This window comes from Erithacus rubecula, assembly GCF_903797595.1.
Source record: "Erithacus rubecula genome assembly, chromosome: 1".
NCBI classification, from domain to species: Eukaryota; Metazoa; Chordata; class Aves; order Passeriformes; family Muscicapidae; genus Erithacus; species Erithacus rubecula.
This window is the reverse complement of record NC_136658.1, coordinates 26,658,021-26,685,564: the sequence shown is the minus strand read 5'-3', so window position 1 is coordinate 26,685,564 and position 27,544 is coordinate 26,658,021. Positions and strand designations below refer to the sequence as shown.

Genomic DNA, 27,544 nt, shown 5'->3' with positions numbered 1-27,544 from the left:
ATAGAGAAGTAGAGCAAAGCCAGAAAAGTGGGAATCTACTTTTCACTGATTTCTCAGATTTTTTTTAGGTCCTTAGACTGAAACAAATTAAAGGTTAGATTTTGTCTTCCTAAATCTCACCAATGCTTCCTGTAGGAAGCAGTAACTTGCCAAGGGACACATGACAGGAGTAGTCCAGCATGTGGAAGCAGTTTAGGCTGATGTCTCAATGCTTGTGAAGTGTCACAGTTCACCCAGACACCTACCCCAGGACTGGACACAGCAGTAGGAAAATGCAGATGGCTTTGGCATCTGTCCCACTGTGTCCCACCAGCCTGGCACTGCTAGACCCCACTGACTGCCAAGGACACCTTCCCCAAAACTGAGACAGTCAGCAATTCAGTGGAAAGAGAAGCAGTTTTCCCCACAAGAACTAATGCACTGGGGGTGCCTGCAGAGATGTATGAAAAACCCCTACATTTAAATCCACTAGGACAGGATGCATTGCATGGTGGGTGAAGAAGCAAGACTGTCATAATCAGGACAAATGAGAAAAGTAGTGGCTTTTGACAACAGGTCAACACATCACTGCAAACACATTCCTCAAAATGTTCAAGCTTGTGCATGTTGTACATCCCACTCTTTCTCCATCCCTCCTATGATATTAATTTTGATGGGGAAAAGGGTTTTGCTGACAGGACAACTATGAATTATGATGATCAGTGGAGCAGGGCATTAAACAGCACTCCAAAGCAATGGATGCAAATACAGAGAGGCTTCACAGAAATAGCATTCCTAGTCCTGAAGTGATGGTACTACAAGAGCAGAATGTGAGGTCCTGTTGTAATAACTTCCTTTCTTTCCAGCCGGCTGATATACCCTGCAGTTATAACCTTCTGTATAGCATCTGTGACATTTCCTCATGGATTTGGGCAGTTCATGGCAGGAGAGGTGAGACTGCAAAGTGTATTACCAATTCTGTGTGGTTCTTGGGAATGTTATCTCCTTATCCTCTGCCCCAATAACCTTGTGTCAGGGAAAAAGGAGTTTGGACTGAGGAACACTATATCATCTCTGCTACCTCCTTCATAGAAAACTTGAAAAAGGCCTACTCTTTAAGCAAATAAAAAGGAAGATGTTACCATGTGGAAAAGTAGTTGTCTTTTCACCTGTTTAAGTTCTGTCTCTCTTCCTGAAGATTAAAAATGTGAATTAAATCTCATAGTCATGAATCACCACAGTAAAAATCTCCTCCATTTCCTTGTAACAGAAATAGAATATTTACTCCATCTAATCTCATGACTCATACCTGGTTTGTTTTTTTTTGCTGTTTAGTTGATGCCACGGGAAGCCATCAGCACTCTCTTTGATAATTATACATGGATCAAACACTCTGGGGACACCCAGATCCTAGGGAAATCTGCTGCCTGGATCCATCCTAAAGTCAGTGTCTTTGTCATCATCCTACTCTTCTTCCTTGTGAAGGTAGGAAGCCCAGCTCACCATCACCCTTCTCCACTCAGGTTGAATGCTATTCCCTTTTATAAAGCAGTTTGGGAAGCACCAATGAGGAGTTGCTGGGTATTGAAAGAAACACTACAGCTACAATAGATTTCTATATCTTTGGATGTGATGTTTGTCCACCTTGAATGACCAAAATTATTAGGGAATAGTCTCCTTAATTTAGTGGCCTTTTTCTGCTCCCTAGGCCATCCTCCTCATGCATCCTGCTGAATGACCTTTGGTATCCACTCTACAGTAGCTGTAGGGAGGACTAAATCAGGAAAGATTTCTCAAGTTTCACAAAAATAAATACTTGATTAAAAAGCTCTCAGATGTTTGATTTAAATGAAGTCTCATACAGTCTCTTTGATATTCCTGACTTCAGGTAGGCTCAAGGATTTGTTAGCAGTCCATCAAAACTTAATGGAAAAATGCAGCTGGAAACTGTTTTGCTCCCTTCCCAGAAAGCAACAGCAGATTAAAAATTCTGAGCTGACAGGGTCTGTGGAAGTTGCAACTGTTCAGCTTCTGAAAGGATCAGCCTCTGATTCTGTGTAATTGACACAGGACAGAGCCAAAAAAAAAAAAAAAAAAAAAAAAAGGACATTTGAAAGAAGAAAACACCATAGTGCTCAAAATAAAAGTAGCAATAAGGAGGCTTTATTAAGATGAAAAGTATATGTATGTATGTATGTATATATATATGAAAGGATAAAAACATCATAGAATAGGTGCTAACTCTTTTATTATTTACTTATTGCAAAGGGGCAGAAGACCTGAGGCCACCTTGCAAAGTCAGTTGAAAATTTCAGTAGATCAAGAAAAGGTGTCAATGACTGATTGACACAACTGTTTCCACCTAAAGTAAAATACTCTATCAAATTTCTGACAGGCAGTTAAAGGTTCTCTTTCTGTGATAATTCTTATTACAGTGTACCAAGCAGAAGAGTTCTTGCTTAGTTGAAGAAAAGAGGAGTAGAAAAGATGAGTGGACTACAGCGGTGTGTCTGTCCTGAGTCCATCTGTTTGCCTTTGGAAGAGCTGTACTCTCAGTCACTAGATTCATTGGCACTGTCCTACCAACTAAAGGCTTTCTCTACTCTCTAAAAAACTGGTCTTGATTTTCTTCTGGATATATTCATCTTTGGGTTAGATCACATCAACAAGAAACTGCCATTTTGACTCTGGGCAAAGGCCTGGCCTGATTCTCCACTGCAGTATAGTCAGTTTTCAGCTGTGTTTGGTACTGCAAAGACAGAGCTTGGTTAGCAGTACTACACCTCAGCAGTTTTCTGGTCTCTGTAGCCAGGCTGGGCACAGAGTGGGGCAGCAGAAAATGCTACTGCTGCTCAGTAACAACTGCACCCTCTGCCTCTGTTCTAGTTCTGCATGGCTGTTATTGCCACCACGATGCCAATCCCCTGTGGAGGCTTCATGCCTGTTTTCGTATTAGGTGAGTTTCAATTTTGTCTGGCAGCATATTCATCTGACAGGTGGAGAGAATAGGAGAGACACTGCCTACACACCCAGCAGGGTTCATCTGGTGTATGAGGAGTCATCACTTGATGTCTGTGATAACCTGATTAGCAGTCCATAGACCAGCCTCTGGGTCTCTGCTTTTGACATTTCTTCAACCCCCTGAAATGAAATGCCAAGTAGGTAATCCCTTATACATAAGGAAAGCCACACTTAGGGAGACATGCTGAGCCATGGCCTTCTAATCTCTATGCCTCTTCACTTACAGAGAAACTTCCATCCTGCAATTAATAGTAGTTGCTCCTTTCCCCTCTGAAAGCCAGCCAGAAGAGATAACCTCAAAACTAGTACCTGAAATGTAATCTACCACTTACTCCTTTCTTCTGACTGAAATGTGATAACATAAAAACTTTATTGGCTTTTAACTGGTTTTAATTCCAATAACAAAAAAACAAAAACAAAAACAAACCAAAATGAAACCAAAGAAAACCCAAAAACAAACAAACAAAAAAAAAGATGCTAATGTTCAGAAAGAGAGGCTGTGTTAGACTGAACTATATGTGCTCATGACATTCAGCATTAAGTACCCACAACTCTCAAATGAAATAGGATGCTCTAAGAACCTCTGAGTTCTGGCAGGCAGTAACTGAACATGAGGTAGTACCATGCCCTTGCAGGAATAAATGCTAACCAACATCAAGGCTGTATTAGGAAAAGACCTAGACAGCAAGGAAAAGAAATTGTTTGTTTCCATGATTCAGCATTTTGGATACAATTCTGGAACGCTGTGCTATTTTGTGTCCACCAATCCAAGAGATCCTTGCAGACCGGTAAAGCCTGTCTGAACAAGACATAGGTGACTCCATCTCACTTTGAAATTAGCCCCTTTTCTGAGCAGGGGTCAGAACAAGACCTCCAGAAGTCCCATCCCACAAAAACTTTTCTGTAAACTGTGATTCTACTGTTTAGACATTCACAGAAGGAGAGAGTCTAAAGGGCCTCAACTGTGATCTGGACTGACACTGTATAATTGTAAATATGTCCTGCAGCCTGGGAATCACAGCTACTGCAGTGCCTGGTGTGCCCAAATGAATAAATGAGGGGTCAGCTGTATTTACCAATCTTAATACCTTCTTTTCCTCTTGGAGTCTAACTTCTGTATTTTGTAACTGAGAACTACTCTTTAGTTCCCAATGTCATTTCAATGTAACTTTTGGCTTCGTTTCTGTTAGAAAACACCCAAGTGATTGCCCAGCACAGCTGCAGAGCACAGCCTGCATGTTCCTTAAATGTTAATTCCATAACTGTCAGTGATATTTTTCAGGTGCTGCATTTGGACGTCTCATTGGGGAAATCATGGCATCACTTTTTCCCAACGGGATCCTCTTTGATGACATTCTTTATCAAATCTTACCTGGAGGGTATGCTGTCATCGGTGAGCCTCCATGTCTTCCTTTTCCCTCACCTGGTCCCACTGCTGTAATTTCCCTGGTTGGCATGACACACTGTTTCTATATGACAGTCTCTCTCTCTATTCCTTTCCTACCTGGGAAAGGTGCAGCAGCTTTGACAGGAGCAGTGAGCCACACTGTCTCCACCGCCGTCATCTGCTTCGAGCTGACGGGCCAGATCTCTCACATCCTGCCCATGATGGTGGCTGTCATTCTTGCCAACATGGTGGCCCAGAGTTTGCAACCCAGCCTCTATGACAGCATCATCCAGGTGAAGAAGTTGCCCTACCTGCCAGACCTGGGCTGGAATCACATAAGGTATAGTAGCAAAATAGCAGGAAACAGGGAGTGGCAAATAAAGCAGGAGGGGGTTAAGACCACTGAAAGAATAGGCCTGCAGTAAGAAAAAACACGTGTTGGAGTAGAATTAGGTTTCATACAAAAAAATGGAGAAAAGTCCTCTTCTTTTTTTCACTGAAAGCACAAGTTTGAATGATCTGCAATGTTACTGAATTTGTATTAATATTTCCAAATTGCTTCAGCTTAAAAATTTCAATTGCGAGTCTCATTTATTTAAATTCAGTGGGGTGTGGGTACTTTTATCCCCAGCAAATGTTTGAAATATTGTATTTGGATATTTTGCTTGAAGCAAAACTCAGTTATTCCTATAAATGTTTTTCTCTAGTATATATCACGTATATAGGTATGTAGATAAAATCATCTATACATATATGTATACATGTGTGTCTTATGGTGAGGAGTAACAGAGTGGAATACAACTGTTATGGAAATCCAGTTAATCTGTGCTTTTCCTCTTGGAAAGTCCTCTGGTTACTCACAGAAGATCATTTGGCAGCTGTATTTTGAGCACTTTTTTAAAAAGTGGTCAATTAGGTATTTCTTTAGGGAATTTATGTGTTGACATTTTTAATATGCTAACTCTTCCTCTTACCACCCATAAATTCACAGCAAATACAATATCTTTGTTGAGGATATTATGGTCCAAGATGTGAAATTTGTTTCCTCCAACTGTAAATACCGAGACTTGCAAGCAGTACTCCAAAGCACCACAGTGAAATCTTTGCCTTTGGTGGACTCCCCAGGTAAGCAATGTGGAGAAACTGGTCCTTCCTGAAGACTGTCTCAGCTTGGAGAAACTAGCTTTCAAATTACATGCTGTGTAACAGGCAGTGTGACCTACCACATAAAAAAATAAATCCTAAAAATCTTCCACTGTGGATGATGTATGGCAGGCAGCTGTTTCAGCTGGCCAGACAGGTAAGCTGGAGTGTGGGCAATGAAGCAGATCCAGCACATAAGGGAGGTGTGGGAAGCCTGTAGAACTGTGAACAGGGCCCTCCTGGGATCCTGCACAAGCCAAGAGCATGCATGGCATGGCACAGCTCAGGAGGGCAGGGTCCTTCCCCACAGCCTGGGAGCCACCTCAGGGCTCATCAGTGACTCTAGTACAGCTCAAGACGGGACGAGCCTGAGCACTTGTAAGAGGCTGGAAGGAAGAAGGCTGATGTGTGCAAGGCAACATGCAAAACCTTGAGGTGGCTTAATGGCTTCCCTGCTGTGTGTTGTGCAGAGACCATGATCCTGCTGGGCTCTGTGGAGCGGTCAGAACTGCAGGCTCTCCTCCAGACACACATCAGCCCGGAGCGGCGGCGGCTCCTCAACAGAGAAAGGCAGCAGAAGCTGAACGAGGCACCCTACGATGGGCCCTGGGCAAACCTGCCAAAGCTGAAGCATGAATCTTTTGCTTATGTTGATGAAGATGAGGATACAGAGGAGAAGGGAGAGGTGAGGGAGAGAAGTGGACAGACTGCAACGCATAGACTGCTGAGAAGCAATTAGGCATTTGAGGAGGCTGAGAAATGAATGGCATAAGGTGGACTTTATTTTCTCTCCTTCCCATAACAGCTGCCTCGGCCTCCAAGTCCCACTCCCAGTTACCCAGAGGAGCCAAATGGCCCAACAAGTCCTCTTAAACAAATGCCTGAAACCTTGGAGCCCCAGCAACACTCAGGTATGGTAACTTCTGTCATGGCTCAACCACATCCTAGCCAGCTTGGGGAAGCTTTCATGCTAACTGTGTGTACCTGCCTGTGTGAGGTGCTGGTTTCCCAGAGACTGAGGGAAGGAGCTTTCTCTGCTATTCCTGAATGCAAGACACTTTGTTAGTGCACCTCAACATCAGTGTAACATACCTGGAAATACCTTCTGCTATGATCCCTCAGAGAGCACAGCATAAGTAGGCCCACTAAGGATGGACTTTCTCTGTCTCCCCACTTCATTCTTTGCAATAACAACTCTTTGGACATTTTCTGTAGAGTCTGCATGGAATGGTGCCGTCTCTAGGCTCCTCCACCATGTGCATGAAGCTCCCTGGGGAAAGCGGCCTGAGAACTAAACATCTGCACTAAGTTTTTGACTAGTTTAAGCTGTTGCTCAGCCACCTCCAAAACTGAAAGGCTCCTCCCTTGGACACACATCTCTTTGATTCAGCTGCATTAATGTGATGGACAAACACTGATGTATTGTGTTCTTTTGTGTCACACCCCAGCCTGCATTAGCTTTGCTTTCAACACTGTACTCCTAGCTCATTTCTGATTCATTTATCATGTATATTTGATGCAGGATGGTGGGTTGTTTTTATCCTTAATGCATCCTGAAATATGCAGAGAGTGAGTAAGCACAGAGATGTAGCTCAGTCTTGGGAATGAGTACAGAGGGCTTTAGCTCGTGCTTTTAGGCACCCAAACGTCACGTGTAATAGAGCATATAGCACATTCTGGTTCATTAGCACCCCTCAGGTATGACTAAACCTCTAAGGCATAGAAAAATCCACTTTCTGCTTCCAGAGCAGTTGAGTGGTGGGGCAGCCATCCACCTATCTTACCAAAGCAGAAAAAAACCCCACAAATGAAAACAAGGACTGTGTGTGAAACATTTTATATAAGGCTAGAACTGAGTGACCCAGGAATGAGGAAGTGGGACAGGAGTGAATTCATGAGACCATCCTTTCCTTTTTCTAGTTTGGCTCACAGCTATCATTGTTTCTGACCAAACTTCCTCCAAAGCCTTGCTCACAAGAGCACCAGGCCCTGCCTCCCCCACTTTGCTAACTCCCTGTCTGGAAGTGTAATTCTGGTCCTTTCTATTCCCATCATTCCACTGCTGGCAGAATCTATGGACTTCTCACCCCTTGGCACCTGTCACATCCAGTTTGTTGATATGTTTTGTTGTACTGGAATATTCATTCTGGAATGTCCCAGACACCATCTCACCAACTGAGTGCCAGATTGTGCCTGGCTCAGCTGTATCGTGTCCCTCATAGCATTTCCCAGCTTGCCTTGGGTAAGAGGATGTGATAGGTCTGGGGCTTTGTAGTTTTGTCTCTCACTCTCTCTTATCCATGTGTTTGTTCTCATTCTTCAGGCAGTTTCAGGAGTCTGAGGCAACTGATCCAGCAGCTCTTGTGCCATTGCAGCCGTCCACATGAAACAGAGAGCACCTTCCAGGTTAGGGCTACAGAGAGCCTGGTAGTACCCTGAAGAAGGAAGGGAATGCAATGAACTAGAAACTATTACTCAAGACATTCAGCATTTGGCTAAAACATGGACACAATTATGGTCCTGAACTCAGACAGCATCAGTGGGCAACTCCCTCCAAGGAGAAAGGGTGTGATTACTATGAAGGAGTGTGCATCTTCCTGTGAAGAGTCATCTGTGCGCAGGTGTCAGGCTATCATAATGATCGAATTTGGGCATTTTTTCTCAGTTTAAAAAAAAAAAAAAAATATATATATATATTTTGGCTAACCTGCAATAAAGTGCAGTTCTATTCCATTTGGCAAACAGTTTTGGACAGATGGAGAAAAATTAAAAAAAAATCTTTTGGCTCTTGCCATGTCAAATGCCCTTGTTTATCTGACACATCTGCACAGGGTTTGGGGATAACAGACAGAGCTCATGGAAGACCCCTCCACTCCAAGGCAGTGGTTGGATCCCATGTGGGATATCCCGAGAGCATCTAAATCAGTATTAGATGGCCATGCTTAGGCACCTGAATTGCTCCACCAGAACTCCATGGTGAATTATCATTGGCAGAGGAAGCACAGCAAGGGCAGAGCAAACCATATAATAGATGAGGATAAAGAAAATCTAAGCACTTGATCATTTGGAACAAAGAGGTAATTTTGGAACCAAAAGGGGACTACATGGGGTGAGGAGGCTGTGCAGATTTTACCTTTCTGTACTCTGTGAAACTGTGGGTTCTTTGGCTGTCCTGATCAGTGTTTTCTCCTACAGGAGCCAGTGGAAGTCATTGAGACAATGACACCAGAAGAGGTAAGACCAGGTGCAAAAACAGAGTGAAGTTATGTGAGTGCTTCTTTTACCCATTTCCTATGCAATACCCCAGGAACCTCAGTGATTGCCACATAAAGACATAGCGAAAGTCACTTTCTTCTTGGAGTGGCAGATGGGCAAGTCTCACCCATAAGAGAAGAAATTGGCTAGATGTGCTGATAAGACTCTGATTAAGCTGATCTAGCTTTGAAGTCAGCCCTGCTGCAGCAGGGTTTTGGACTAGAGGCCTCCACAGGTGCCCTCTCATCTAAATCTTTCTGTGGACCCATGCTGTTCCTTCATTTCTTACACAATGGATCAATTATCTTGCAATGACAAGGGGAGGATGTAGTCAGAAAGGAAAGCTAAAGATGTTCACTCCTTCTTTAAAAAGGAAGAATAAAAAAACCCATCTTCTCAGTAAATCTTCAATTGCCCTGTTTCCACAAGACTTGACATCTGGCAAGAAAGGGATGGGAAACCTGAGGGGTGAGATATAATGGACAAGATGAACGGTGAATATAGGAAGGAAGAAGCATTACCAGGAGGAGGGGACTAGTTTGGGTACATAAGACAGCAATGCTGCAGGTAGCTGTAAGAGTGATTCCTCTTGTTTCCTGTGTCAGATAGATGCTTGGGAACAGGAGGAGCTGGACAAGAACGTGTGCTTTGACAGCTGCCGTGTAGATCCCTCCCCTTTCCAGCTGGTGGAGAGAACTTCCCTGCACAAGGTGAGTGTAGATGTCTCCCTGAGGTGTGCATCCTTTTTCTCCACTCATTCCAAGTCCAGTCTATGACTTATTTCTTCTCCTTGTCTTCACCTGCAACTACTATCACCAGCCACTTTCACATTGAGCTACAGAAGTGAGCTTGCTCCTCTAATCTTCTGTGTATACCTCCAATCTCCTGCAAAATGAAAAGCTTTGTGATAAGAAGTCTGAGTTCATTTATTAAAAAACATCTGCTATATTAACAGGAGCATTGTGTGCCTTGCTGCTGGGGCACTACACTGAGATTTACACTCTGCCCTGCCGGTGTGCAGCACTGGAATGAGCACTCCTGGATTTCTCAGGGTGTTTATGTCAGGGTGTAGAGTCTGCCTGTGTCATAGGCTCTTCATTGAACTGAAGCACAAGGAAAGAGGAAGCTGGATCATTCAATACATAGAGTCAGCATAAGATGATGGGATTAAAGCAATCATTGCATGTCAGGAGGATGATAGGACTGGGCTTTCACTCAGTAGAAAGGGAAAGCAGTCTACTGAAGCAAATGTGCACAGTGCATGCTTCTACCAATACTCATTTAATGCAAATGGTCAGCATAGGTCTTGTACTAAATTAATTAATTACTGTTAAGATCTCAGCCTTGAACAAAACAAGAATAGGCTAGCATATAGTTCAGAGAAGTTTTCTGAAGGGGTTGGTGAAATAATCCAGTAAGCCACCAGCATTTATCTTTGAGAATATAGGCTTACAAATATACCTGAAGGCTGATCATGGGGAAGGTTTCATACCTGTCATATAAAAGAGCAAGTGAGAAACTCTGAAATAACAGATGAATCAACTTAACTTGGATGCAAAAAAACTCCCCGCTCAAAAGCCCCAGGAATAAATAATCAAACTGTATGAAGTATGCACAGCTAGAGCTAAATGTAAGACTATTGACAATGAAAAGAGTATCACAGTTAATCATGACCAAACTATATTTAACCAGTATGGTTTTCTTTTACATTAGAGTAAAATGTGTTGTTCTTGAGAAATCAGACTTTTCCTAGTTTACACTTGAACATTCAGTATCTCATGATGCTAAAAAAAGAGGTCAAACACTAGCTCTGACAGAATGATTTCATGTAAGGCCACAGGTGACATCCAGCTAGAACTCAGCTTCAAGAACCTGGAGGTTGGAAATATACCAGACATGAGCGCTGACAATGTGGAAAGTTTTAGAAACCCAGATCTGCAAATAATAGTAAAATAATGGGGTATATTTAGGCTGAAGAAAAGAAGACTGATAGCAGTGTGATATCTGTCCTTTCAAGGAGACTTTGTAAAAGAAAGGGAATAACTTGTTCTCATTGTTCTCACTGCACAGATAAGAAGCAACAAGCTTAAGCTTTCACAGAAAACATTCTGGGACAGGAAAAAAGAAATCCTCTATTGTTAAGGAAAGCACTGGAATAAATAACTTAAGTAGTTTTTGACTTTACATATTACTATATGGTAGTTTGGTTTTCAGCACCAAAATGAAACAGGATCTGCATAGGTCTCCAAATGCACAACCAGGGTGCTGTATGTGAATCTCTACCAGTTGCATGATGAGAATCACCTTGAGAATCTGCTCTCCCTCATCAGCACAGTCCCAACTACAGCTGCACAGCAGAAGGAGCAGAGTAGTATTTGGCAGATAAAAAAGGGGAAGAAGGGAAGATGCAATTTCTCACTGGAATAACTGCACAGTTTTGTGTCTTTGTGATTTCCATTTCTAAATCCTGAGTCCCCTCTCTAGCACTGAGTTCTGTGTTACCATTTCCAAAGTCCCTGAAATGGTGTTTTGTGGTTTTCCTCCTAGACACACACGTTGTTCTCACTGCTGGGCCTCAGCCATGCCTATGTAACCAGCATGGGGAGGCTGAGGGGAGTGTTGGCTTTGGAGGAGGTGAGTACAGACCCTCTGCCACCCTCTTAAATAACTGCAAGTGCCCTGTGGATCACTGCAGTAACTCACAGATTCTGCAAGTTCCAGCTGGGAATATATATAACTGCAAATGCTACATTTCCAATCCAGAGTTGAATTCTGAGTCAGCTCTATGGAAGTATATAAAGGAATGGATGACTGCATTTCAGAGGAGGCAGCAAATGTTGCTTCCAGAGATGCTAGAAGGTTCATCTTTTTCATGTAGTGAGGCTTAATGGCCACTCTTAACTGAGCGGCTACTACTGTTTCTGAAAGAGGTGTGGAATTTGTTGTTTACCATGAAATTTTTCATTATATCACCAGTGTGAAAAATTATCTCCACAGGCCCCAGAAGTAGAGCTGTGACTCTATTTGTGATTCCTTTGCCCTGGAGAGTAGATGAACTTCTGCTGGGTAGGCATGCTCCAGCATCCCTTTCATGTTTTTTTTCCTGATATTTTTTTCTTGTCTTAGCTCCAGAAGGCAATAGAGGGTTCCACCCGTTCCGGGGTCCGCCTCCGACCACCCCTCGCCAGTTTCCGTGACATCAGCCGGGCGTCGGCCAACGCCAAGGCGGGGCAGGGCGCCCAGGCGTGGAGCCGGGAAGATGACGGCGCGGCGGCAGCACAGCCAGCGGCCGAGAGCCCGGGCACCGAGAGCCCTCTGCCCCCCTGCTCCCACTCCCCCCAGCCCTCACACTCACAGGAAGAGGGGGAAGTCCCCAGCTCCGCTTGTGCCACGGATACGGAGCTGGAAGAGATGGAGCTGACAGGGCCGGTTGCTGAAAACATCTCAGACATCCTCAAGGACATAAACCTACGCACCACTGACCTGGATGAAGATGAAGATGAGGATGAGGATGTTCCTTTATAGCTGGTGTGAGGGTAGCAGTCCATCACACTCTTCAGTGAGCCAGTCTTCTTGTGTTTGCTCCTCCAGGAGAAGCTTTTGGATGTTCTTTGCAATCCCCACAGAGGAACAATTCAGCTGGCAGGAGGGACATCAGACTGACCCTTTCTTCTGCTCTTTCCCTCTTGTGCAGACTGTTAGGCTGCTGCACTGTTCGGGCGTGTGCAGGTGACAGATGTGGACTGCAAGGTGCCCGAGTGCAGGCTTACAGTGCTCAGGCTTGTGCCACACTCTAACAGGACATGGATACTGCTGGGCACAGTCAGGATGCTCTGGGTCAATCTGCCATGTGGAAGTGGAGGAGCAGTTCCCATTTACCATGGGTGCCATCCTTCCAGTCACACCAGGCCTGCACGCAGCAGAGTAACACAGCCAGACCTCCAGCCTGGAAGCACACTGCTGCTTGTGACTGCCACCCTGTCCATGTTGCTGCAGCTCCTTTTCACTGGCTCTTATCTTGCACCCCCCCAAACATTCCCATGTAGAACATTTTTATTCTTTCTCAATTTTTACTCTGGGATTTTCCTGGATGGGGATGCAGTTAGGAGCTTCTCCTCTGTCCTATAGCTGAGCCATGCTCTAAAAACAGATGGAAGAAAAATATTTGGTATATGTCTCATGCCTTGAACTCAGCCAAGGCTTTAGAAAACACTGGAAGGGAGAAAAGCTTCTTTGTTTTCCCATCATCTCTGGAATTTTAAAACAGAATGGGAAAATCTTAAGTGAGGGCATCCTCAGTGCTGGGGGAAGAGGAGTAAAACAGCATATATGTACCTATATTTCAAATAACTGTGTTTGTCTCTCTGAATCACTGTTCACAATTTTCCACAGTTACAGTCTTAAAATACAAGAACTCAAGGAAAAAAAAAAAGTAATTATGGAGTGTTAGCAGGCTGCCAAGAAATACAGCAGAGGGAAGCCACATTTTCTACACTTTGAAAACAGGCTTCTTTCTGAAAACTCCTTTTCTCTTTCCTGGTAATTCTACCCTGCCTACTTTCCACATATTTCTGCATACCTCAGATCTGAGAATTCCAGCTCTCACTTTTGCCAGCTTGTCTCTGTTGTGACTAACAGCAGAGACCTCAGCCTTGTGTGCAGCATCCCTCTCGATTCCAGTTCTAAATCTGGAGCAGATCTGCATCTTGCAAAAAGATGTCTTGTCAGTTCGTGTCATGCATGCAAAGCCTTGGCATCCAAAGGTAAGATGCTGCTTTAATTCACTGCTCTTGTGAGGTCTTCTCAGTAAACAGGCAAAACCAAATTCTGTGTATTCTGCAGCTTCTTCTAACAGTCTACCTCTCTTTCTACCATATTTTTGGTGGCTCATAGCACTTAGATGCAGTCCCAAGCAGCCTATTAGATGTGTTTCCACTTATTAGCAACAGAGAAATCGAGGTTCTGAAAATACGTTCTTAGTGGTGTTCTCATCCCCCTTCCTGATATTAGTAAAGCATTATCTAACTTAGAGTGACCAGTTCTACTTTAACACGTGATTTTCCATAAGCTGTCTCAGGAGCAAGTCAAAAATATCATTACCTCTAACCCAGTCACCAAAGGAAAATTCCCTCCTGGCTTTAATTCCAAGGATTGACCTTGCACCAATTCCTCTCTGATGATGCTTATGGGTGGGAGAGTCTGTGACAAGCTTACAGTAGAAGGAAATCTTCCCCACTAGTCTCTTGAAGAGAGAGAAATTAATTTTTGCTGTCTGGAATTCAGAGCCCACCAGGTTTGTTCTGTTTTTGGCACAAGATCACTCTTTATAAGCTAACTGGGATCAGCCTTTCCCTGCCTTAATGATCATCTGTCCTCCAGGAGCCATCCTGTCCTTGTGAGGAGACAGTGGTGATCTGAGGCCAAGTCTCCTGCACACAACAGCTGCTTGCCTCCACCACAGGGGCATGTTTGTGTCTGCCAGGCACCAGCACAGCCTCCCCACTACCTTTGTGTCACCTTCCACTGCCTGCAGGAAAGAGGCAAAACAACTGCTTCTTTTTTTTTTTTTTTTCCTCAGGGAATTGTGATAGTCCCTTATATAAGCAGAGGAGAAAGGACACTCCTTTTACAAAAGCATAAATACTCAGTGAGTGACAACACTGAGACCAAACCTGGTCTGAGGGTCTAAGCACACTCCAGAAGGATGAGTTTCTCCAAGCCATCCCCAGCCTTACTGCACAGACTTGTATTTTACAGCTTAACCACATGCTTCCACTGAGACAGATGAGACAAGGAGAAACTTTTCAGTACACCTCCCCCTCCTCTCTCCTGAATACAGATATATGCTCTGCTCCAGTCCCACACTTCTCCTACAGTGTGTGACAGAAGAACTGGGATGTGACTGGCTGAGAAAGCAGATGGGAGTCTAAATCAAAGCCAGTGAGTGTGTGAGTCATGACAGACAGATTGTGAGCTGGAACAAAAATGATGCACATGGAGAGGCTTGGGGAGCTTGGAGTGAAACCCTGGCTAACCTGGAAAGCTTCTTGAGGCTCATCACTTGAGATTGCAAGAGAACACCTGTGTGCCCACATATGCACACACAGGTACCTCTCCATTCCTGTTGCCTTTAGCTGTCCCTGGGTTACTGTGAGGAGGGACTGCTCTATGGGAAGGGGGGGTGAAAGGTGGGTGTAACTGCTGCTATTTGTAGACACTACTCAAGATCCATTCCAGGTATTGCCTCCACTCATGGAACAGATGCAGCATTCATCTGCACCGTTTTCTCACCTTGATTCATACATGAAAATGCATAAGGAGCCAGGAGGGGACAAAAATCACTCTGCAAAGACGGCTTGCAAAGGCTGAAGTTGTTTCCACTTCCATCTTATCAGTAAAATCTTCACTGACCTGATGCCAAGTACATTAGTAGGTGCAAAATGTGCAGTAAAATAATACTAAGCCTACCTTTGTCAAGGGAACTTTAAGCTATCCCAGTAAACCCCCTCAAAGTTTAAACTTGAAACCTTTGTCCAGCAAACAAATCCACACTGATCTGTCACTCTAAAACCTGCATCTCCCATCCTATCCAAATAGCACAGACTTGATTAGCTACAGGGAAAAGTATTTTTTCTCAACCTAAAATATCCCCAGAATTTGTATCAACTGTGAGGCCTTCCCATATAGACAAAAATCCACATCTAGCAAAAAACTGAACTCTTCCTTTCACATGGCACTTAAGGGTGAAAGCAGAGTCTTGTTTTTAAATGCAACAATATAAGGAATTGAAAAAAATAGGGAAAACTTAAGGTTGGTAAGAAAACAAGTGGGGCTTTAGGTAAGTATGACACGGCTAAAAGACTTGGCCATGAGCCAAATAAAGGAGAAAACATGTGGAGACAAACTAATGATCAACAAGAAAGATTTGCCTCAACAAAAAAACATTTTTGGTTGCCAAATTATTTGAGACTAAAGCAATTCTAGTTTTCTAAGCCTATGGACAAAAACAATTAGTACAGGCAGAAACAGAGAAACAGGTAGAGTCTATACAAATAACATCTCCCTTCTGCCCAGTTATGCAAATACTGTATAGAAGTGTGTAGTTTTTGGCCAAAGAGTAAAAGACCAGCAATAAACAGCTGAGCAAGTGAAGATCCCTCTTTGCCAAATTAGTCCAAACCCAGGAAGGGTATAATTAAAAACACATTATTAAAAATATAGCCACAACAAGCACTGAGTTGTTCATGGCCACATAAGCAGATATCTGGGCACAGCCCTCATAAAATCTTAATCAACACTGGAGACCAGTAATTAAAATTTACACACAAAAGCCATGCATGAGCATTAGGGTCTCAAGACATGATGCAAAACTTTTTAATGCTGTGTTTGTGGGAGGTAAGCTTAAACTGGTCCTGACTGTGAGCCCAGGCTGTTCTTGTGTGTCCCCCTTGCCACTGGACAGACAACCCTGTGCACGTGCACTCAGGCACACTCACAAACATCACCTCTGTTAAACTGCAGCTGTGCAGTAGCAGAAAACTCTCCAACTCAGTTTCCTGTGCCTTGAGCTCCTTCCCACAGCCTGCTGGATGTCACCAAGTCCCAGTGCAGCCTCATCGTACGACAAACAAGACAGTGCTGTGGACACTGCTGGCACCAGTGTGATGGCTAAAGGAGGTAGAGTCTCACCCAAACCTATTACTAGTACAAGCACTGGACTTTCAAATGAGCATTTGCTCCCATCCCAGCCTTTTTAATGTGCTGCTAGTGCAAACATCTTGTGCTGTGTAGTAAAACCAGGTATAGAAACATTTCTAGCCAACTTGAAGAATTGCACCTGATATGGACGAAAATATCCAGCTGAGGAAAAGGCCAGTAGCAAATTCATAAAGAAAACAGAATGTAGAGAAATGAAAATATGAATTGCCTACTTTAGATGAACAACAATCTAAATATTGCTAGTATGTGACTGAATGGCTACTCAGTTTGAAAAACAGAAGGTAAAGCTACAAGGCATACTGAGATATATTAAGAATTAAAGTCATATAAACTCAAGCTAGAAGCTTTTCAGTTTTTTCCACACAGAAACAAATGCAAAAGACAGTAATGGAAGGTTTATGAGAAATACATTTGAAAGAAAAAAAATCTGCTTTTCTCTCCCCCCTCAAGCTTCTATAGTGCACTTAAGCAAATGGGCTGTGACAAGAAATGGGAGCTGAGATGGCTGGATTGTGACCAAACATGTCACAGAATTCTATGCTTAACTCAAATTTGCAATTTCTCTGGCACAGAAGATAGGATCTGTCTGAGGAACCGTGTAGAAAGTATCCTTGCAAAGGGGAGAGGTGAGGTGTACAGCAAGAATGCTCTTATGCCTTTTTTAGTTACCCTTTTCATTAGTCACTTAGAAATAACATGAGGTATTGTAAAACAGCAACATGAGAGAAACATATGGCAGGTTTGCCATCTAGTCTAAACAGAGAAATAAGCAGAAAGTGGAGATGAGAGCCTCAGGCAGATCCCACAGAATGAGGTTCATGCTGGGACTAAGCAGCAAAATCCAGAGAAGATGAACTTAACTCAGGGGTAAGTCTAACCCAGTATGATGACAAAAGGGTTCTTTTAGGTGAAGCATTGCAGCAGCTGGGCACCATCTTTGCAGCATAATGTGAAATTAAGTAAAAAAGACATTTTTCCTATGCAGAGGTATGACTTCCAGGACAAGAGACACTTTGTTTTCCCAGGGACTCAAGTCTTAAACATACATGGAATAAGTGATTTCATTTGACATGCTACATTTCAAAAAGAAAGTAGTTAAAAGGCCATTTGGATATAAAAACAACACAACATCAACAACAAAAAAACAAAACAAACAAAAAGCACAAACAAAAACCCAAACAAAAACCAACCAACCAACCGACCAAAAACAAAACAAAACAAACCCCACGCACCAAAAAAAAAAGCCCAAATAAACAAAAAACACCAGACAACCAAAGAACCCAAAACCAGAAACCACACACAAAACCATGAAAGAGTACAGGGGAGACTTACAAGGATAGGAAAAAAAAAAAAAGATTTTAAAAGCCTCAGAAAAAGACAAACAAAAACCTCAAGCAGTTAAGTAAGTGTGTCTTATGCAAGTCACAATTAATTCCATGGACACAGTTATGCAGACATACATACCAAGTGGTGGGTGGCAATCTATTTGGTAACAAAAGCAGGCAAATTAAATTCAAACAGAACAGGGAAAGCAAAGATCAGTCCAATAGCTCTGGTTGTAAAATATGCTATACTTTAAGCAGGGACAGAGACACTGCTTAGCTCCTGGAAGAACCAGAGTCTGAAAAGCAAAAGTATCTTGACAAGGAAATAATACCTTTTATGGCTAGAATTTTCTCATATGGCAAACAAACAGCTACAGGATCTCCTAATGTCCTGTATCAGAAGCAGATGACACAACGATGTTGAAAGTGCAGAGATGTTTCTTTCCCTCTGGGTCGACCCAATTCCCCAATCTGCTATGAGGACAGTGGGCTGAGAAGCATTTAAAACTGAAATGTGAACCCAGAGTCATACTACCCAATGACAGTGCCTTTTACAACCTAAGCATCAGACACCTTTCATTGTCCTGTCCTAAAGGGCTGTTGTGAAATTTCTGTCCAACTCTGCGTCAGATGTGTCTGCATCTCACCAGTATTGGGACAAAACTTTAACATATCACCTGAAATATGCTTATTCAGTAGAACAGGAAAGCTCACTCTGTGCTAAATTGGAGGATTCTGTTAATGTGATGCTTTCTGTCCTGAGATCTGGCCCAGGATTCATGTCCTGGTAGTCACAGACACACATCAGATTTTAGCCCTGTATAGTCAAACATGTGATGTTCTTTCTTAATGAGAAATCAGGTATTTCCTACTCTGGGGTACTTCCCCAAGCCACCATGGATCCTTTTAAATGTGGTCCATCAGACTAGTTCCTTGAAACCCACCCCCTCTTCCTAGGATCCTCCTTCCTCAGACACAACTCCCCTGGTACCAGTCCCACAGAAATAAAACACTTCCACCAGCCAGGAGGGCAAGACCACATTCTCTTTAATAACAACTCCATAAAGGACTGTACATGCTATTTTGAGCTACCTCCCCTCCTTTACTGTGGTTGCTGCCACGTACAGGCATGGAGGTGTGCAGTGCCATAGAGTTCTCTAAGTCTATATGTAGTGTGTGCACATGTATGCAGGTGGTTGCACATGGATGTATTTATATATAGCTTTGTAGAAGTGTTTATCTCTTAAGTCACATTATCAAAACATGCGAAGTATATCCAACAAAAATTTTCAGGCAAACATGTTTTGGAGCTGGAAGACCAAAGGCAAATCAGACTCTTTTTAGTTATTAAGGGCCAATGTGGGACAATGTAAGGATGAAAGCTTTCAGCAGTGGGTCCCTTTCCCTTTTTGTTTTAGTTCCATTCAGTACTTTCTCCCAAACATCAATGCACCTCTGTAAACACTAGCTTAAAAGGATACATATAGTCACCATGCAGCCTCCCTGCTCCAGAACACACACACAGGCTTGGGGGAAGCCCTTCAAAATTGCTTTGCAGCAACCTTCATTGTCCCATAAGCTTACGCCAAAGTAGTTTCAGATACTGAGAATACAACATTTGTTGTAAGCCTTTAGTTAGTTTTACACATGCTTCAGGAATCCATTCCACATGCCACCCCTGAGACTCCCATCCACCACCCTTGTACCTCCCAAATCCTCTGCTGTACCCACCCACATCTGAAAAGAGCTGAAACAGGAGAAATCTTGTTCCCTGTAAAATTACTTTTGAGTTCCAATTTTATAGTGTAGGGATTCCCAGAGACCTCCAATCATGCACAACATCCACAAATCAGAGGAGAAAAATTAAAGCCAAACAAGAATATATACCTGCAAAAGAGCTTTTTGCTTGCTAAGTTGCTCAAGCATGCAGTATCTAAAAAGAAGGAAAGTCCACCTACACTTGCCTCATGGGAACATGGCAGAGCTCTGGAAGAGGGTTCTTAACCTTGTGGCCTCCAATCCAATCATGACTGGATTTCCATGCCCAATGAAAATGAATCCAGAAGGCCAATGAATCTGGACTACATGCCTATATCTTATTAGAAGCAAATCTTAGATGCACAATCTTGTTTCCATAATGGAGAAAAGCCATTTTAGATGTTTTTGCAAGCATGGACATTTGATCCCTTACAGGAAAGCAAAAACAAGACTAGATTTCAGAGAGCATTTAAAATGTCCCCAGCTGAAGGAGATGAGGAAGAACCTAACAGGAGCATTATTTCCACAGAACACTGCAACCCTCTCTTCCCAGAAAATGGCAGCTACTACACATCAGTAGCTAAGTCCTGCCCATGTCAGAGGGGTTGGGCTTGATGATCTTCAAGGTCCCTTCTAACCATTCTGTGATTCTGTGGTATCTGCACTGAGAGCATTCTTGAAGAAGTCTTTACAGTTTTAGTAAACATGCTCTTTCTCAGAATCATAGCCTGACTAAATTTTTCCTCTTCCAACAATGTGTATCTGCACCGGAAAAATACATCACATATTTATTTTATTTTGTGCAGACCAACACTGACAATCATAGAGCTTCTATTCATTTACAAGGAAAAAATAACACTTCAATCTGCCTGTGCTGGGGCTAAATGTCAGTGCAAGGATGTAAACAGACCCTGATGTTCCAAGTGCAGATCCTCCATGTCCATTTGTTAACACAATAACCTCATGCCTTACTCCAGTCAATCCAGGGAGCTGGTTGTGCTGCTGGGAGAGCACAGCGTCCCCAGGCTCCATGGCATATTCTAAGACACAGAGAGACACTGATCTGGCACAGAAGTGCAGCTCTTCTGCTTCTGCACAGGTTCACTACTACTTAGCCTGGGAAAAGCCAATGGTACAAAAGAGGCACCTGACATTGACTTTACAGCTTGCAATCATATTTGAAACTGTGCTTTAATGACTGTAGGCTGTCCTACACATACATTTAGTTCTAATAGGCACCATTTTACTCACATTTTCCCTGTTTATTTTTCCTTTCCCTGAGCCATGGCATAGAAATATTTCCCTGTCAGATTGCTACAGGGGAGGAAAATCAAAGATGAAAGTATTCCTTATTTACATTTTTCTAGTTGTAAGTTGCTGATAATCTCTGTATATGAATTATATTTTTTCTTTCCTATTTTTGTTTTAGAAAAAGTCAAACAGTTAAAAAGATATGCCAGAGTTGTCTGAACAAGGAACAATGCTAAATCCACCTGGGAGAAATCAGAAGGAAGAGCTTAGACTTTGCCAATGTTACTCTGCTTTTTATAGCATTTAGAGACAGGTTATCTGAGTTTGCTTCTCCTTCTAGGCAATTCCAATACAACAGTTAAGGCAAACTAAGCTGAATTTAGTATTTTGGATTTCCAGTGAGATCAGAACTCAGACTAACTTCATTTTGGGCAAGGAGTAAGTTCTTATTTGGTCTATTTCTCATACAATTTCCCTGAAGAACTTAGCACACTGTGAACTGTTTTTAAAACAATGAAAGCTACCAGGTACCCAGATTCAGGGAGGTCACTTTCCTATCACTGTCTTAAAAAAAAAAAAAAAAAAAGAAGGGTATGGCTTGGACTAAGGAGTACCAGAAGCTGCAATGATCCTGGACCTGCAGCTTGTATAGCAATTCTGTACATCAATTCTGCCAGGAGCTTCTTACCTGTGTTGGGTGAACAAAAGACATCAAGCTTTTCTTGACCTTTTTCCAAGCCTTTCTCTCCATGTCTTTCCCTCTCTGCCACACACAGTGGTGCAGAAGCCTGTACTGTTGCACACTAACTTGCCTCACCACAACACCCCCTACCTCTGTCACATAAAGAGATTACTTTCCCTCTCCTGTTCTCTTCTCTCAGGCTACAACTAACATTTTTCATTGTTGCTGTACAGAGTACAGCAGGCTCTGCCTAGGAGTGAAGTACTCTTCTGCATCTCACACTGGACTGGAACTGGCCTGAAAATAGGGGAAAATATCCCTTCCAACAGCTGTGCTTCACTCTTAAACAAGTCTCTCCTCTTGCAATTACAGGACAAGACTTATCAGTATCTTTAGCTGCCATGGAGTGTAATCACTGAGTGCACACACGATTTGTGCATGGTAATTTTATTAATTTCATGCATATATCAAGTTACTCATGTCCTCCTGCCCAGTTTTCAGGGTTTAACTCAAAGGGGCCTGTGGAAGGGAACAGTGAGGGAAACAACAGGGCATAAATAACAAAGACCAAATCTAATAAGAGTATACTAAAAATTCCAAGGAAAACACTAGAGCAGATAATGGGGAATAATGTCCTTCCTGGTATGCCAGTGGAGCTTATTCTTCTCAGACAGACATATCACAATCAGCTTAAGCCAATTTAAGTTGCATCTGCAACTAGTCTTCCACATGACCATGTACACATGTTCCACCAGCCCTCTGTGATGCCTGCCTCACCAAGAGAAGCAATATGAAGAGTTCATCCCACTGAAACCTTTATTTAGGTAGGGGCTGGGTTAGTTTTCAATGGGGCCAGTTCCTGAGCAGCCAAATGAGTGTTAGTGCTGGTGCTTTTTAGGCAGTAGAAGTACAGAGCTGGTGGTGATGGAAGAGAGGAGGCAGGACAGCTCCTTTGAGCAGCTTAGACTCATCACAAAGATGCCATTTCTAAGTGCACTTTCCCAGTTTCTCTAACCTGATATAAAGAAAGGCCAGCTGATGAGAACAGCACTCTCCATCTGCTCACAGCTCTTCCATCTTCACTTTTAAAGCAGGGTGAAAGCCCCTGGCTTGGTGTGGGCCAGCTGTGCATCAGCAGCTGCCCACGGGTTGGGGGAGCTGAGCAGAGTTCCTCCCCCTTCAAAGCAGCTCACCACTGGATCAGATCAGAAGTGTGGCTGAACTCTGTTCTCTGCAGCAGGCCTGTCCTGAAAGGTGATGTTACCATTTTTTAAGGGGGAAAGCAAGCAGATGGCTTGTCAGCAGCTTTCCAAAAGAAGATGATAATTTAGAGGCACAGAAACTGAAAGAAGCAGATTAACTTCTCTGACCCAGAGCCTGAGGTAATGGAATTGAAGAGAACCCAGAAGGCTTGTAAAAAAAGCTTCAGATTTATATAAAAGAAAAACCTATGAAATAGTATAACTAATCAGGTATGAGCAATCATGGGAGAAGGAACAAAAGAGAATTTTCTTGCAGCAGAAGATTTAAAATTAGGGTCACTTCTGCTTAAGCCTTCTTTCATGTTTAGAAAAGTAATTTCAACAAGTTTCTACTGAAGACAAAGACCTGGCGAAAAGATGGGAATCTTCTACCTTCACTACTTCAAGAATATCCAAAATTTTCTGTAGTACAGCTTTGCTTCATAATGGATTTGTGGAAACAAGCAGCAGAGCTCAGTTTCTCAGTAACTACAGATCAGGGATACTGAGCTTACCTTTCCTTCTTATTTGCAGCCTCACAAACACAAATTGGGCTCTGACTATTTGGCTGGACTCTCTCCAACTCATCCCTCTTCACCAGGATAAAGGGAGACTGCGGGCCAAATTTCACTCACAGAGCACCTGTGCCTCCCATATGCTTGAATAGGTGTATCTATATAATAACAGCTTTTCTGGGAAACGTACAGTAGGTTCCAGGTCTCTCTCTCTGATATTGGATACACACAGGCAGCAGGCCTGTTACATAAGAAAAGGCCAGATTATACAAACAATTTTCCACTTTCAAAGACATTCAAACTGCCTTTCCAGTTCAGCTCAGGCTGCTCAGTCGGGTGGCAAGTGTGGACAGGAAGATCTGCTCTCTCTAGTCAAACTCCTAGCAATTAGCTCTATTGGATTGTGCAGAGGTATGAAAAATAGCCTTTTTCTTTCTTTTAGGAAAAGGCTGAAATTTTATTACTCACAGAATGTTAACACATTTATGAAAAAAAATTACAGAATTTAGTAAGCTGGAAAGTTTTGACAGAGAGTGGTGTTCAAACCAGTCTTTTTCATCCACAGAGAATGAGGCTATCTACATTTTTCTATACAGCAGGGTATAATTCAGAGGCTAGAAGACTATTCAGATTTTCTTTCTATTGGACTCAACAGAATTTTCTGTAAGGTCAAATTTTGTCCCACTTTTCCCTATGTAGATAACTCCCTGTCACTGCCTTCCAGGGAGATACCTTTTAGACATCAATCAGACATCTTGGTACATGTACCACATATACATATTAAAGAAAAAGAAACCCTGGACAAGTTGACCCACTTGTGCCAGTCCTGTAAACAACAGAGAGGGATCATTAGAAGCTGCTCTGAAAGTTACCATAAACATCCAGATTGGTCCTGCAGAGGCACATGGGAACAAAATGGTTTGGAGAAAGAAACAAGCCACCCAAATCCCCCACAAAGGTACACATCCAACCATTTTTGTTTCCCTTAAGACCTTTTAAAATAGACATAAAAATAGTTTGAAACTTATTTACTCATCTGCTGAGGTGCTATTGGCACTTGCCCCATCTCCCTTTTCTGGCTAGGGTGACTTCTCAGGCCCTGCTCCACAGCTGGATCCAAGCCAGTTCAGGACAATGAACTACCACTGGCCCTGCAAGAACTATAGAAGATATAGATTTTTATCAAGCCTTGCTGTCCAGGGGAGGTTATACCTGAATGGGTAAACATCTTTGAAGAGATATTGAAAGGTCATCATTCAGGAGAAGAGCGACCTCCTTAGAAGAACAGAAGTAAGACCAAGCAAACATTTAAAAAAAGATGGGTCACTAAAACTTCTCTCTCTTACCTATACCAAATTACCAGTCTTGCTTAAACATCCCAGAAGTCTTTCATTTAGAGGTGCAGTAGAGAGGGAAGACATATCTGCTTGAAGCAGACTTGGTTGGAAAGACCTGGGTATTGGAAAAGGAGTCCCTCTTTTTGCAGCTGCCTGTGTCACTGGGAAAAAGCTGAGTGGGGTAAAGTTCTTCCTGAGAGCCCCATTCCTACTTTTCACAACTCCTGGACATCATTTGTCTTGTTTGCCAGGAGCTGTCTGAACTCTAAGACTTGGTGATATTCCTTCAATCACATTTTATTCACCTTAGACATTCTTCCCTGAAAATTTGCAGGAACTAAACCTCAAGCAGGGAAGAAGCATGTATCACTCTCCTGTCATCCAAAAAACACACCAAGCCTGAAGAGGAGGCAAAGAAGGGACAAATGTATCATGAATTAAACAGAGCAAACATGAGTCAGAGTAAGTGAGAAAGAGTTGCTCCTGGAACAGTATGGCAGTGTCCAGGCAATTTCCTTTCACTAGCTCATCACATCGAGAATCTGATCTACACCCATGCTCTGCTGATGCTTCCATGCAAGAGGTCCTGCAATTAAAACTCAGCACTTAGGTAATCTCAGCTGGTTCTCTTCAGTCCTCCAGCAAAATCAATAACCTTATACAATTTTTGCTTTTGTCCCTGTTTTTTTTTTTTTTTCTGGTGAGCTGAAAGGAAACAATTTCTTTTCAAAACCTCTCCCTCTCAAAAGGAGGTCAGTAAAAAAATGTCAAGGAACTGCAAGAGATCAAATTCCCCCCTAATCAGAGAATCATGTTTTTTAAACAGAAAAATATATAACCTGTACAAATAGGGAAAACTCCTGAAATCAGCTTTCTCCACACCTAAAAAAGAGATGGGAGGGAAAAACAAACAGATCAAGTACTGAGCATTATTTACACTGTTTGGGGGTAGAAAAACAAAAGAAGAAAATATAGCCAGGAAGAAGACAAATAGGAGGAGAAAATTTCGTCTCACCCCTTTTCCTCCAGCTATATTTGGCACTGCAGGAGTGGCAGAAATGTGAAAGGTGTGGTATTTCTGTTAAGTCGTGACTGGAGTACAGGCCTTTCCCATTACTGACTGCTTTGTTATGAACACTTATCCAGCATATAAAAAAGGCTAAAAAAAAGCACAAAACCTGAAAACTCTGATGTAAACTAGGTATCATCTAGTGATCTCTTATCTGTACACACTGTTCCTGGACCTGCTGCCCACTCTCTGGGTCTCCCCATTCAGCTGGCAAGGAAAAGACAGAAGGGCACAGCAGCAGCACCAAGATGAAAATGTCCTCAAGCCCCCAGCAAGAGTCAGCTTTTAGTGACTGTCTCTGTAGCTGAAAATGTCCTCTCCACTGGCTTCCAGTGCCCACTGCCAAAAAGACACACCACTCTTGCCAGCTCCTGGGAAGGCAGAAATGTCAAAGAGAGAAACAAATAAATGAAAGAGACCGAAGCATGAATATCTGAGAGCAGGGTTAGATTTGTATCTGCATCCATTCTCCCATGCCACAGCAGAGCTGTGCCCACAGAGCCACACTGGCAGCACAGCCCGGGCCCACGGAGAGCAGTTTGTACCCATCAAACCTAGAGCTTTGTATCAAGGTGCTACTGAGGAGGATCTGGTCACACAGCACATTTCATCTCAGCATGGTCTGTATTGAACACAGTCTGATCCTCTGCATCAGCCACAAGCGCAACACTAGAGCAATCTAGATCTGCAAAGCCACATCTTCATTTTAAACCAGTTTATATTCATGTATTCTGTCAAAAGGGGCCAAGTCCACAGACCAACATCCATTCTGCCAAGATGAATTATAGCCACAAAGCTGCTCCCTACACCAAGCCTGTCTCATCAGCCACATCCCCAGTACCAGAAGAGTTTGTATCCACAGCCAAGACTTTGTATTAAAAAGATTTAGAAATTATTTACCAATCCAGATCTCTCCAAGCACACCACATGTTGCCCAGAGCAATGAAAATCCAAAATATATGTCCATGGGGGAGGGGAAGAAGAGATTTTTATGTGTCAATCATTTTGAGATTTTCCTTGTTTAAAAAAATAATTAAATGTCAGGAATGGAAGGTGTGACTGCTTGGAAATATGGGGAACTGGAGAGAAGAATCCCTGTAATTGCATTCCTTGCCACCCCTCTCTTTCTTCAGCAGCGATGAGAACTTCACAGACAGCATCAGTTGTTTGTTTCTCCCTCTTCCTCATCAAAGGACTGCACCCCAGAGGAGGTGACATCTGAGACTTTGCGGCTCAGTGCAGCATGTTCCATCTCCTCTCGAGGAGACAAAGATTCCAGGTCCCGGCACACTGCATCATCCTCCTCTGGAGAGGGCTTCTTGTTCAGGAGAGGAGCCTTCTCCAGCCGTGGGTTCCCTTCATCCTCAATGTGGTCCTCCATGTACGTGCTGGACTCGGCTCCACCTCCACTCTGAGCAGTCTGCAGGGGCCACACGTGGACCAGCCCCGTGCTCTGGATGAAGTTCTGCTCCTGCCGCTGCTGCTGCAGCTGCTGCTGCTGCTGGAGAAAGCTGCTCTGAAGCAAAATGCTCTCCTGAAGGTTTGTCTGGGACTCATCGAAATTCTGGCCCAGGTAGGAGCCGGTGGCTGGGGAGGCGATGAGGGACTGGTCGCTGGCCTCCCAGGCGTCAGACGAACCCAAGCAGTACATGCCCTGCGAGACGTAGGAATGGGGCCAGCTGTCGTACTGCGTCTGGGCCATGTGCTCTGCAAGCAAAGGAGGCAAACCACACACAGTCACACTCTCTCCAGTAGCCTGTGTGCCTGGGCATGGCACTGCACTGCACAGGGTGCATGAATCCTTCAGAGGGAAGGAGGGCAAAGAGAAAACACAGTTCTGGGCACTCGGTAGGTGACCTTGA

The 27,544-nt window shown here is 43.2% G+C and overlaps 2 protein-coding genes across 2 annotated transcripts in view; one reads left to right on the top strand and one right to left on the bottom strand.

Annotated features, from left to right (window-relative positions):
• The window catches only part of CLCN1 (chloride voltage-gated channel 1), a 60,101-nt gene extending 42,400 nt beyond the window's left edge, over positions 1 to 17,701 (top strand). The window contains exons 11-23 of the mRNA XM_079312068.1: positions 846 to 930; positions 1,315 to 1,464; positions 2,866 to 2,935; positions 4,283 to 4,393; positions 4,514 to 4,727; positions 5,379 to 5,512; positions 6,001 to 6,215; positions 6,336 to 6,441; positions 7,854 to 7,936; positions 8,726 to 8,764; positions 9,391 to 9,495; positions 11,333 to 11,419; positions 11,912 to 17,701. Coding sequence (XP_079168194.1) covers positions 846 to 930; positions 1,315 to 1,464; positions 2,866 to 2,935; positions 4,283 to 4,393; positions 4,514 to 4,727; positions 5,379 to 5,512; positions 6,001 to 6,215; positions 6,336 to 6,441; positions 7,854 to 7,936; positions 8,726 to 8,764; positions 9,391 to 9,495; positions 11,333 to 11,419; positions 11,912 to 12,310 — 1,798 coding nt within the window. The 3' untranslated portion in view covers positions 12,311 to 17,701. The remainder of the gene's footprint in view (positions 1 to 845; positions 931 to 1,314; positions 1,465 to 2,865; positions 2,936 to 4,282; positions 4,394 to 4,513; positions 4,728 to 5,378; positions 5,513 to 6,000; positions 6,216 to 6,335; positions 6,442 to 7,853; positions 7,937 to 8,725; positions 8,765 to 9,390; positions 9,496 to 11,332; positions 11,420 to 11,911) is intronic.
• Positions 17,702 to 18,088: 387 nt separating this feature from the next.
• The window catches only part of FAM131B (family with sequence similarity 131 member B), a 32,564-nt gene continuing 23,108 nt past the window's right edge, over positions 18,089 to 27,544 (bottom strand). Inside the window, exon 7 of the mRNA XM_079298298.1 lies at positions 18,089 to 27,389. Within this exon, the coding sequence (XP_079154424.1) occupies positions 26,842 to 27,389 (548 nt within the window). The 3' untranslated portion in view covers positions 18,089 to 26,841. The remainder of the gene's footprint in view (positions 27,390 to 27,544) is intronic.